This window comes from Mustelus asterias, chromosome 4, assembly GCF_964213995.1.
Source record: "Mustelus asterias chromosome 4, sMusAst1.hap1.1, whole genome shotgun sequence".
Classification (NCBI taxonomy): domain Eukaryota; kingdom Metazoa; phylum Chordata; class Chondrichthyes; order Carcharhiniformes; family Triakidae; genus Mustelus; species Mustelus asterias.
The window spans coordinates 16,808,923-16,822,588 of NC_135804.1; the positions used below are offsets into that span (position 1 = coordinate 16,808,923).

Here is a 13,666-nt window from a genome sequence, read left to right on the forward strand (position 1 = left end):
ACAGCTTAAGCCCTTCCAGAAAAGTGCAAAGAGTTTGAAGCATGTACATAATTTTACCTTTCCATCAGCAGTATGTAATTCCAATTGTTTAACTTTCTTTCAAAACAGCATCTCAGTATCTCTTTTCTTCAACATTCTTATGAAAACCTTGTCATCACTTCATAGAATCATAGAATCCTACAGTGCAGAAAGAGGCCATTCTGCACCGACCACACTCCCACCCAGGCCCTATCCCCATAACACCACGTATTTACCCTAGCTAGTCTTCTGACACTAAGGGGCAATTTAGGATGGCCAATCCACCTAACCCGCACATCTTTGGAGTGTGGGAGGAAACCGGAGCACCTGGAGGAAACCCACGCAGACACTGGCAGAACTTGCAGACTCCACACAGACAGTGACCCAAGCCAGGAATCGATCCCAGGTCCCTGGCGCTGTGAGGAAGTAGTGCTAAGCACTGTGCCACCATGCTGCCCTTAACCACTGCCCTTCAATTTATCTTGTCTTCCCTCCTGCTGTTCATTAACCTGATGGTGTCCTGCATTACAGTCTGTGTCTCTTCACTCAGGAATCTAAGCAGTAAAAGAACAGGTTTTTTTTTCTCTCAACAGAATGGGATATCAGTAAATTTGTTGTGCCTCTCCTTTCAAACCATCACACAGTAAGTATTACGCAAGCATCTTGTAATTCACTTCAAGGGTCTGCCTCAGCCATAGAATTGAGGGCAGCGAATTGATTTTGAAAGCTCGTCTTATAGCTGTTAGACCTGTAGACCGTGATATTTTGACATTTGTGAAAATGGAACAGGTTAATTCTCCATTTCTACTCTTTGGCTTGACATATCTTCAAAACCAATTTTGATTCGACCAATTTCTTTTGAAGTTTCCATCTTCTCGCACTCTCAGGCAGAAGGAATGTGTTAGGGAATGGCAATCTGACATTCCCAGGATTTGACGTCAGTGTCTGCCTAAGGTAGGTCACTGCCGAAAGGATAATCTTCTGGCCGCCCTCAGGGGGAAGTTAAATTATATGGATGGTCAGATTGGTCCCATTTGAATTTTGTTACGTTTGAGTTTGCTCTTTGCTTCACTGAGGCTGCCTTCTATTTCGGGCTCTGATCCTGAGTAAGAGGCACTGGTTTATCGTTTCCAAAACTGAGGGTGGGATTTTCCAGCACCCCACCCACCCACGGTGTGTTTTACAGAGGCGGCTCGTCATTGGCTGGAGGTGGGATTTTCCAGCCTCATCATTGTGTACGGCATCTTGCGTGGTTCGCCTGTCCCACTGTTGGGGAACTCGTCACAGGGTGGGGGGGATGGACTTCGGCAGGGCTGGAAGATCCCCCCGGCAGCGATGGCTGGAAAATCCCATCCCAAATTTCAGTTGACATTCCTTTTCCTAGTCTCAAGAGAATTTATGGTGATCAATGCGTCACAGCAATCATGAAATCCTTCTGATTTTTGTAACAATGCAGATATGTATGTATGTAATGACTTGCAGTTTTTTTATAGTACAGATAAAGATCAAAAGGGGATTGAACTCATTTGATTTGTGATGCACCATCAATTGAGCAAAGACGAGTTTGTATGCAAGAACAAATAGGCTTTTATTAGCAAAAGACTTGGAGCACACCCATGCCGATGAACTGGTCCAGACTGAGGCAGGGGGGTGGGGAGCAGTCGCCTTTATACCTGGACCGGGGGGGAGGAGTCTCGGGTAGGGCCGGCAGGGATGTGTCCAGGCATGTCACATATACAGGTAATAAGCTAACAGTGGTTTACCACAATTTGTAAATGCTTAATGATGTCCTTCCAGTATGAATATAGGTTATGTGATGTTTCCAAATGGGAGGAAGGCTGCGATTGACTGGTCAGATGCTTCTTTAGCGGATATTGCTGATGACGGGATCATTGCTGACCTGTACAGATTCCGCTTTACAGCAGGTGAGATGAGACAATGTGTCAGCTGCTACATTCACCTGTGATTTCAACAATGGAAGAGCATCTTTGAGAATTCAGACTTCATCTTTTTGAGACCTGCTGATGTTTCTGTCATCTCTTTCTTTACCAGATCGTGCTATCTTTAGTTTTCTGTATTTCGATTAATGTGAGTCGACATTTACTGTGAAATTCAGCAACCGGTTTCAATGAACTGAGAGTTCCTGCTCTTGAATTTCTAATGTTCTGATGCTCAGGAAGATGTTCTTTCACTTCACCCCTTCTGATATTCTCGGCAGTTCACACGTATGTGTGCACACAGGCGTACATGCATGAGCACACATGCACATGCACACACACACACATATGTGTACACACACGCGTACACACACACACACACACAAAGACCTATGTTGAGGGACAGCCCACAATAAAATTGCCCAGAGTGAAATGAGATTTCAGCTGGGAAGGCACGAATGGTTGAATCAGTCTTGAAGGCACAATTTCTAATATTCCAGTAGTTCACAGTTTTCATGAGTTCTTTCTGGTGAAGTGGGATAGTAGATTGTGCAGGTGGCCTGGAGCTATTATTTCTCTTCAGACAGTGACAGCCTATAACTTCCAACAGCTTGCTAATTAAAGGTATTCAGACAACTAAAGGTCTTTAATGAACCAGATGGGTTTTTATGACAATTGACAATGGCTTCATGGTCATCATTAGACTTCTGAGTCCAGATTTTATTAGATTCAAATTTCACCATCTGTCATGGTGGGATCCAAACCCCAGATCCCCAGGGAATTGGCGCTGGTCTCTAGATGACTAATTCAGTGACAATACCACCACGCCACTGTTGTCCCCTGTGCAATGCAAGGAGTGTGTGGTGTTAGCCATTGTCTACTTTCAAACTGCACAGAAACTTCCAGAAGCTCGCACGCCACAAGCCCAGCAAATGTCCAGGAAAATAATAATTTTGTGAAGTAGCCAGGCTGACGGAGATATCCATTTATTTTCAATCCCATTTTGACCAGGATATTATCAACTAAAAGGGGTTGTTTTTCTGATTGGGTAAAGGTGTCTGGTGGGTAAGGGTGGAATCTAAGAGTTAGTGGTTCCGGATTAGTGCCCTGCCAGGTCTCAGCCAGCCAGCCGCTGGGTTCGGCAACAACTGGCTTTAATTTCTCTGGATTACACGCAAAACAATCAGAATTGGGGCAATATTTTCAGCCCCATATGCGGAGGACAGCGCTGGGTCACTTTCCCAGGGGTGGGACGGGGAGGTTAAGTTTAAGTTTATTCTGTTACGTCACAAGTAGGCTTACATTAACACTGCAATGAAGTTACTGTGAAAATCCCCTCGTCGCCACACTCCAGCACCTGTTTGGGTACACTAAGGGAGAATTTAGCATGGCCAATGCACCTAACCAGCACGTCTTTCAGACTGTGCGAGCAATCCTGAGCATCCAGAGGAAACCCATGCAGACACGGGGAGAATGTGCAGACTTTGCATAGACAGTGACCCAAGCCAGGAATCAAACCCGGGTCCCTGGCACTACAAGGCAGCAGTGCTAACCACTGTGCTACCGTGCCGCCCACAAGGGCTCACACAATCAGCAGGTAGCCAATTAAAGCAATTCAGTGGCCATTTCAGGTCTCGCGTTTGAGGCCAACTGGAATTGCAGTCAGCCTGTGGGACCCTGCATGACCCTGACTCCCGCCCCCCACCCCACCCCCAGCCCACCCATTTGCTGTGCTGTCTTCAAGCGTGCCAACCGTCTAGGAATCTCTAGGAATTCAAGGCATATCTCCTGTACTACTGTCTGTAAAACCATGGACTACGATTTTATGGTGTCTCTTGCCCGGTGGGATATTCCCATCCTCACCGCAGCAAATGGCAATATAGATGGCCTGCTGGATCCACCAGGGGGAGACACACTGCAGCGGGACTGTAAAATCCTGGCCATGGAAAAGAAACACAGAAGCATTTTAAAAACAATTAGGTGTTCTTCATAATTTTGTCATTTTTCTTTGTAACGTAAGTAGCGGAGATAGAGGATAAAACGGCTTTTGATTGAGTTCAGCAGCTGGAGTTTGGAGGTCTCAAAGACTGGGAAGAGGTAACCTTACATGGCAGGCTGGTTGGCAGGTGGGAGGTTGGGGGTGGGTGGGGGGAGAAGTGCCAGTTAGGGGGGGAGGGGAGGGGGGCTCAGCTTTTCACACAGACTTTAAGGCACATCTTCTTGTCCACCCCACTCTGTGTGAAAGATACCCAAGATTGCCAGACAACACTGAAGTCACGACCTCTTTTGGAGAGTATTAGCTGTGAGGAGAGATTGGACAAATTTGGTTTGTTGTCACTTGAATGTTGGAGGCTGAGGGGCAATCTGATAGAAGTTTACAAAATTATGGCAGAGGTGGATAGAATGGATAGTCGGAGTTCTTTTCCTAGGGTAGAAATGTCAATTATTCGGGCACATAGCTTCAAGGTAAAAGGGGGAAAGTTTAAAGGAGATGTGAGTGGTGGGTTTTTTGCACAGAGGGTGGCACATGCCTGGAGTGCACTCCCAGAGGAGGTGGGCACAGTAAGAAGTCTCACTACACCAGATTAAAATCCAACAGGTTTATTTGGAATCAAGAGCTTTCGGAGTGCTGCTCCTTCAACTGGTGATCGGAGCCCTGATCCTTCATCACCTGAGGAAGGAGCAATGCTCCAAAAGCTCATGATCCCAAATAAACCTGTTGGACTTTAACCTGGTGTTGTGAGACTTCTTACCGTGCCCACCCCCAGTCCAATGCCGGCATCTCCACACCAGAGGAGGTGGCAGAAGCAGATACAGTAGCAACATTTAAGAGGCCGCTTGACAGATAAGTAGCAAGTTAGATAATAACACACAAATGCCAGGTAAGAGAAAATCCAACCATTTCTCCTTGACATTTAGTGGCATTGCACAAGAGCAGGTCAGAGACTGGGAATTCTGTGGTGAGTAACTCACCTCCTGACTCCCCAAAGCCTGTCCACCATCTACAAGGCACACGTCAGGAGTGTAATGGAATACTCCCCACTTTCTTGCTTGAGTGCAGCTCCAACAACACTCAAAAATCTTGACACCATTCAAGACAAAGCAACCCACTTGATTAGCATCCAATCCACCACCTTAAACATCCACTCCCTCTACCATCGATGCACAGTGGCAGCCGTGTGTACCATATACAAGATGCACTACAGCAACTCACCAATGCTCTCTCGGCAGCACTTTCCAAACCAGCAACCTCTACCAACTAAAAGGACAAGGGTAGCGGGTACATGGGAACATCACTACCTGCAAGTTGCCTCTAAGCCACACAATCCTGAATTGGAATCACATCACCATTCCTTCGCTTTCACTGGATCAAAATACTATAGCTCCCTTTCTAATAGCGCTGTCAATGCATCTACCACGTGGACTGCAGTGGTTCAGTAAGACAGCTCCTTCTCAAGGGAAATTAGGGATGGGCAATAAATGCTGGCCTAGCCAATGGTGCCCACATCCTGTGAAGGAATATTTTCAAAAACTCTTCCTAACACTCAACTTTGAGATTCACACATGAAGATCCAGCTGAGCAAGTCAATGGAGGGCTGTAAAGTTGCAAGAATCGATTATGTTAGACAAGAAAGAAATCAAATTTTCCAAAAAAAATTTAGAATCAGAGAGGTGATTTTAACTCCACACATCAACCATTATGGACGGACAGGAAGTTAAAATCATTTGGTTTACCCGCCAGAATCATAGAATCCCTGCAGTGCAGAAGGAGGCCATTTAGCCCATCACTCTTCAAAAGAGCATCTTACCCAGGCTCTATTCCCGTAACCCCATATACATATGTACCCTGCTAGTCCTCCTAACCTACACATCTTGGGATACGAAGAGACAATTTAGCATGGCCAATCCACCTAACCTACACATCCTTGGAGGCTTCCAATTTTCACATACTCATCTGCCGAAATCTGGCAGGGTTCATTCTTAAATATGCATGTTGTGTCTCAGTGATGTTGTGGGCATTCTGTTTGATGGTTTATTTAGTAGGAAAGCTGAACAAGAGGGCACCAGTGACTTTTTTCCCACCAGGCCTGACCCACCGCAGAAAGTGGACCAGGACCAGAATAGACCCAAAACAAAAAGTTTAATTTTGGTGCCAGGGTGAGTGAGGGTGCTTAAGGAAAGCATTGACATAACCAGCCACAAACTCCCAAGTTAACCCCCTCTTCCTTACCACAGGATCCACACAGGGATGGCCCAGCGACAGATCCATCTCCCTATCGACTTCTTAGGAATGGTCCCAGGCTGAAAAGTCCCCTTGTCTCAATGTCGACTGCCTGCCTGGAATGGCTGGGAGATCTGACGGTGAGATTTAAATGCACCACAAGAGTAAAAATCAGAGCCAGAGGGCCCAATTTTACCATTGCATTGTGTCCCTTTTCAGGTGGAAAAACTTGGTAAAGTCGGGTGTGAGGCGAGTAGCACGATCCACGCCCGCCTCTGCGCCGGTTCCCCCTTTACCAAGGCCCAAAAATGGCACAATCGGGACCGCGCCCGAAATGGTGCAACGGCCATTTAAATGTATTTGCATGTATTTAAATTGACTTAATGGGCCGCGCGTCCAACTTTACCGGCACTTCCCCCTTTACCACCGCGTTCGCCCATCCAGAATCGGCGCGAAACAGACATGCTCCATAAAAGTGTGATTCGGGCCCTCCGGTTAGTGAGGAGGTCGGTGCCGAGCGTTCGACGGCTCTCTGCTTGAGATCAGTGGCGGAGAGGGGGGAGGTGCGCTGTCACTCTGCCTAAGATCAGTGGAGGGGAAGGGGGGGTCCACTGCCACTCTGCCTGAGGTCAGTGGGGGGAGGGGGAAAGGGGGGAGGGGCCTGCAATCGGTCTGGGTAGCAGGAGGTGGGGAGCTGAGGGGATCAGTAAAGTCTGTGGGAGCCAGGGGGAGGCATTATCTTGCCCGGGAGGGGTGTGACAGGGGAGCAGCATTCTATCATTTTTTTTCTGCGCATGCGCAGTTGGAGGTGCCGATCGGAACTGCAGGATTTCGGGCACATTAAGCCCCGCCCACAGGCTTCTGCAGAGTGATTCAGAATCGCTGATATTTTTGCAGGCAGTGGGGGCGCCGGAGAATGGGTCTAAAAGTCGGAATTGAAACACTCCCAGGTTCAATTCTGCCCAGCACTTACAATCAAAATGGTAAAATAGGGCCCAGAATGTCTGATTATAACGTGAAAATGCGTTCTTACAATTTGAAAGTGCAATGCATCTGTCAGGCTTTGAAACTTGAGTGTTCATGCACAAAAATGACCATGTTTCTGTTCCTGTTACAGATGGAAGGCGCTTTAATCTGACAGTAACACCTGACAAGAGTGCTTGTCCTTTGCTGTACAATGGATTGCACTGGGAAAGCAAAACCTTTAGCTGCGTGGCCAAATATCATTTGAACTTCATCACCCAAGGTTGGGGTTTAATTCAGCTATATTACAGGTAAGTTAATTCAGTGAACCAAAAGCTACTTACAGTTTCCTGCAAATGTAATTCACCACTTCTGAATGTTTAATATTTTCTTGGTTAGGAATGTAAGTGGCCGGGAGATTCCAGATGTCATACCAGCTGGAAGGTTCCAGGAACCTGTGGTGCCAGAGTGCTCAAAGCTGGTGTTGGCGCTCTCTGATGAGGTGTGCCAGTGCGCTGCAGTGGTGGGCAGTCAAGCAGCACAGCTGGCACAGCTGACAGAAATGCGGAAACGCTTTGGGTATCAGGTAAGCAATGAAATAAAACTCTCTGTTTCATCTTATGATGAAAATACCTTCAAAAATCACTTATAAATTTACAATAGGGTACCTGTAGTAATTGCAAGGCTTGGTGACCACCAGTTAACATAAGAATCATAGAATCCCTACAGTGCAGAAGGAGGCAATTCGACCCATCAAGCACCGACAACAATCCCACCCACCTATCCCCGTAATCCCACATATTTACCCTCCTAATCCCCCTGGCACCAAGGCATGTTCAATCAACCTAACCTGCATATCTTTGGAGTGTGGAAGGAAAACAGAGCACCCGGAAGAAACCCACACAGACACGGGGGTAGAACATGCAAACTCCACCCAGACAGTCACCCAAGGCCGAAATTGAACCCAGGTCCCTGGTGCTATGAGGCAGCAGTGTTAACCACTGTGCTAATGTGCCACCCATAGTAAGGAATTATAACAGTTTATTTACAAGCAGATAACTTTACACAGAGTACTTTCACAATGTTAACACTTCCAGCTCTAGGATCAGTTCTGCTGCAAAAGCCCACGCTCTACACTAAGAACCCCACACTCATTCCCCATTGGATGATTGGATATTGGATATATATGATCCTCCCAATGTCCCCCCTTTATAGGAGCCAGCTACTGCAGTATCCATTTTCCTCTGATACTCAGTGTGGCATATCCTGAAGAGAGGATGTACTGCCACTGCCACCTGGCACACTGGTAGGTTCCATAACTAGATTAAACCAGCTGGTTGGTAATTGGCTCGGTGTGATCCAATAACCCATCATGAAGGGAGCCAGCCACCCACAAACTACAGAGACAGGTGCACTGTTGGATGACCCAAGGCTGGGAGACAGAGCTCCAGTCTCTATTTACAGTGTCTGCACCAATTGACTTGAAGGCTGAACTGGTAAAGATGGTCAGGATTTTCCGTTTTCTTGGCGAAGCATCAACTCAGACAGGAAAAGTGGTGTACGGCCCACCGACTCCATGGCCAGCCTTTCCCACCATATTCTTTGAGATTTGGTCAAAACAATCCTGAGGCGGGTCCTGCACAAGAGTTCCCCCACCCCCCTCCCCCCGCCTCAATCCAAGCAAAACATAAATAAGAGATGTTCTTCCCCATGGACATGTGAACATCCCATTGCTACCCCCCCCCCCCCCCCCACACCACCCCCCCACACACATTCACACACAGACACACACACACACACACCCCAACAGGAATCCTCTCCCTGACTCTGCCCCTGACAGTGCCCAGCATGACACTGTCATTTGGCATTGCCCAGGCATGTCCCCCCTGGGAGCTGTACATATCTGTGCACTCCCAGCAGGTTCTCTTCACCAGGTCTTTGTAAACCCTGCCAATGTGATGGGATCCAAACATGGGGGAGAAATAGCGTGGGAAAGCTCCTGATTAATATTAAAATGTACAGTAATGGGGCTCCCAACCTTTCATGGCAGAAACCCCATTACATCATAGAATCATAGAATCCCTACAGTGCAGAAGGAGGCCATTCGGTCCATCGAGTCTGCACCGACCACAATCCCACCCAGGCCCTACCCCCACATATTTTACCCGCTAATCCCTCTAACCTACGCATCTCAGGACTCTAAGGGGCAAATGTTAACCTAGCCAATCAACCTAACCCCCACATCTTTGGACTGTGGGAGGAAACCGGAGCACCCGGAGGAAACCCACGCAGACACGAGGAGAATGTGCAAACTCCAAGGAGAATGTGCAAATCATTGGCTGGGGGTTGGGAAAATCAGAACAGAAAATTCCAATGGAGTAAGAACCGTTTGGGGGACTCCCATTGGATTCTCCACCCCCACCGCCATTCCCACAAACGTGGGGGTGGAAACTCCCAGTCCATGAGGCTATCCACTGCTTCATTATATCCCCAGAAATGTCCTGTGCATCTTTCCAAATTCTCCCAAGTACTCACCTATCTGTGGTTTCCGTCAATATTCTGTCGAGGTTAAGACAGCCACCTGGGCCAATTCCTGAGGGAAGACCTGCTGTACAAAAGAGTGAGAGTAATGAAAACCGGTGCCCGCCATGTGAAATGATATCTTGTTGGTTTGTCTTTCAGTTTTCTGTACCTACTGGCCTCTGTGTCACCATTGCAGCTCTGAAATACCAGATGAAAATGAATGTCGGTCTTCAGGAAGTGGTGGCGGAGCTGAACGATGTGGCCTGGTATTGTGACTGTTTTACCACAAGAAGAAACTTATATAGCAAAAAAAATAACAGAGGAGTCTGGAAGCAGTCAGCCAGACAATCTGGGCGGGATTTTCCAGCTGCGCCCAATCCAAAATCGGAAAATCTCACCCGATGTCAACAGACCTTTGCATGGTCCGCCTCCCACACACTACAATTCCCATGGCGGGCAGGAAAGGAAAATTCCCCCCATTGTCAGAATAGAAGGGTCTTTCATATGGGTGAAAATTAACATCACAAGTTGTGCAATGCAAGTGGGAGCAGATCTGGCAGCTACATAGAGGTCAATGACAAGGAAAATTGGGTTGGATAATATGGCAGCCATGTTGTTCAGATCGTTTGTGCATTCCCATTGAAACTGAAGTTCACCTCCATTAACGTCTGTTCACACAGCTGAACTGGCTGACCTGCTCAGTGTTTCCACCATCTCTGCTTGGTTCATATTTCCACCACCTGTGTTCCATTTTACTTTGTGTTCCATCATGTTCCTATTGCGCCACTCACACCTGAGGAGGGATACACTCACCTTAGAGGAGTTGTGCTGAAGTTTCATGAGATTGACTCTGAGGATGAGAGGGTTATCCTGCGAAGAGAGATTGAGTAGAATGGTACGATACACTTAGGAGTTTAGGAGAATGGGGGTTGGTGATCTCATTGAAACATAAATGTGGGGGCGGGTGGGGGGGGGGGGGGTGGTGCGGGGGCGAGGAATGATAAGTAAGTTTGCAGCTGACACCAAGATTGATATGGTGGTCAATAGTGAAGCTGATGGTCGTAGGTTACAGGAAGATGCCTTAGTCAGATGCGCAGAGCAGTGGCAGATATTATTTAACCATGATAGGCGTGAGAATCAAGACAAGGGTGTATTTAATGAATGGCAGGACACTTGGAAGCTCAGAGGAAAAGATGGATTTTGGAGTACTTATTCACAGTTCCCTAAAGTTGGCAGGGCAGGTGGATAAGATAATTAAGAAGGCAAATGAGACACTTGCTTTTATCAGTCATGGTATAGATTGTAAGAGTAAGGAGGTAATCTTGGAGTTATTTGTTTTATTATAGAAACCCTACAGTGCAGAAGGAGGCCATTCGGCCCATCGAGTCTGCACCGACCACAATCACACCCAGGCCCCACCCCCACATATTTTATCCGCTAATCCCTCTAACCTATGCATCAGGACTCCAAGGGGCAATTTTTAACCTGGCCAATCAACCTAACCCACACATCTTTGGACTGTGGGAGGAAACCGGAGCACCCGGAGGAAACCCACGCAGACACGAGGAGAATGTGCAAACTCCACACAGTGTGCAAACTCCACACAGAATGTGCAAACTCCACACAGACAGTGACCCGAGCCAGGAATTGAACCCGGGACCCTGGAGCTGTGAAGCAGCAGTGCTAACCACTGTGCTATAGAGCATTGGTTAGGCAACAGCTGGAGTACTGCATGCAATTCTGGTCACCTCACTATAGGAAGGATGTGATAGCACAAGAGGGGGCACAGAGGATGTTGCCTTGGATGGAGCATTTGAGCTATAAGGAGAGACTGGATAGGTTTGAACTGTTTTCTCTCGAGCAGAGGAGGCTGAAGGGGGACATGATTGAGGTGCATAAGATTATGTGGGGTATGAACAGGGTGAGCAGGGAGTAGCTGTTCCCCTTGGTTGAGGGGTCAATCACGAGGAGGCATAGTTTAAGGGTGAGGGGCAGGAGATTCAGAGGGGATTTGAGAAAAAGAAATTTCACTCAGAGGGTGGTGGGAATCTGGAATGCACTGCCTGGGAACATAGTGAAGATGTGGAGATGCCGGCGTTGGACTGGGGTAAACACAGTAAGAAGTTTAACAACACCAGGTTAAAGTCCAACAGGTTTATTTGGTAGCAAAAGCCACACAAGCTTTCGAGGCTCTGAGCCCCTTCTTCAGGTGAGTGGGAATTCTGTTCACAAACAGAACTTATAAGACACAGACTCAATTTACATGAATAATAGCCTGTCTTGATGCTCTCTCCACTCCCATTGTTTTGTTTCTTAAAGACTGGATTAGTTGTAAGTATTCGCATTCCAACCATTATTCATGTAAATTGAGTCTGTGTCTTATAAGTTCTGTTTGTGAACAGAATTCCCACTCACCTGAAGAAGGGGCTCAGAGCCTCGAAAGCTTGTGTGGCTTTTGCTACCAAATAAACCTGTTGGACTTTAACCTGGTGTTGTTAAACTTCTAACATAGTGAAGGCCAGAACCCTTACAACCTTTAAAAAATATTTGCCTGAGCACCTGAAATATTATAATATTCAAAGATATAGTACAAGTGCTGGAAAATGGGATTAGTGCGACCTTAGTCGTAGTTATTGTCAGTGCAGACTCAATGGGCCAAAGGGCCTTTTCTGCACTGTATGACTCTATGAAACAATAAGATTTTGAGGGGGTTTGATGCTGAAAGCCTGTCTTCCCATGGATGTGAATGCCTCAGTTGAATGCCTCAGTTGAACCTGCCTCCACCACAGTACATCCAAGACAGGGGAGAGAAAGCAGGGGAGGTTTACAAGAATGGTTCCAGGGATGAGAAGCTTCAGCTTTGTAGATATATTGGAGAGGTTGAGACTGTTCTCCTTGGTGACAAGAAGGCTCTGAGTAGGTTTATTGGAGGTGTCCAAAATCATGAGGAAACTGGACAGAGTAGATAGGGAGCAATAGTACCAATTCATAAAAGGAACAAGAACAAGACAGCACAGATTTAAAATCATTTGCAAAAGAAGCAAATGTGAGGTGAGAAACACTTTTTCACACCTCAAATGGTTGGCGTCTGGAAGGCACTGCCTGAAAATGTGGTGGAGGCAGGTTCAACTGAGGCATTCAAGAGGGTATTAGATTATTATTCGACTCAAAATAATTGTAAGGGTGCGGGGAAAAGGCAGGAGAATGGCACAAAATCTCAATGCTGATTTCGAGAGCTGATGCAGACATAATGGGCCGAATGGCCTTAATCTACGTTGTTGCATTTCTGTGATTCTGTGAGAACAAGCGGCTAGCCTCAGGATAAAGGATTAGCAATAAGGACAAAGGAGAAATTTCTTTCATCACCATCTTTGGAATTCTCTACGCCAGACTCAGTCTGGAGGCTCAGTCATTGAGTACATCCAAGATGGTTTTTGGAGTCTTAAGAGTATCAGGCTGGAAAGTGGAGATGGGGTAGAAGGTCAGCAAGGACTTGGTTGAGTGGTTCATGGACCTTATGACTAACCCCTGCTCCTGGTTTTAATGTTCTGACATCTCAAAGCACACATAATTGATGTTACTGATGAGGTATGGGCCACAATTGTTATTTAGAATCCCAACAGCCAATTTACGTAGACCTAGGGCTTACAAACCTCAGATGATGGCTTGATCTATCTAACATTGTGTTGGTTGATGAATATGACAAAAGTTGAGATAAAGGGGGAAGGTGCAGAAGGATAAGAGTGGGAAATGCAAAACAGTATGAGAAGTCAGGGGAAGGAATCATAGAATCATAGAAACCCTACAGTGCAGAAAGAGGCCATCTGGCCCATCGAGTCTGCACCGACCACAATCCCACCCAGGCCCTACCCCCTTATCCCCACACATTTACCCGCTAATCCCTCTAACCTACGCATCTCAGGACACTAAGGGGCAATTTTAGCATGGCCAATCAACCTAATCTGCACATCTTTTGGATGTTTCCTGTTCTAACAGCATCAGA

The 13,666-nt window shown here is 46.8% G+C and overlaps 1 protein-coding gene across 1 annotated transcript in view; it reads left to right on the plus strand.

The window, feature by feature from the left end:
• Positions 1-13,666, plus strand: part of LOC144492419 (rifampicin phosphotransferase-like) — a 103,715-nt gene that overhangs the window by 16,204 nt on the left and 73,845 nt on the right. The window contains 5 exon segments of the mRNA XM_078210428.1: positions 612-661; positions 1,816-1,943; positions 7,295-7,451; positions 7,540-7,726; positions 9,823-9,929. Coding sequence (XP_078066554.1) covers positions 612-661; positions 1,816-1,943; positions 7,295-7,451; positions 7,540-7,726; positions 9,823-9,929 — 629 coding nt within the window.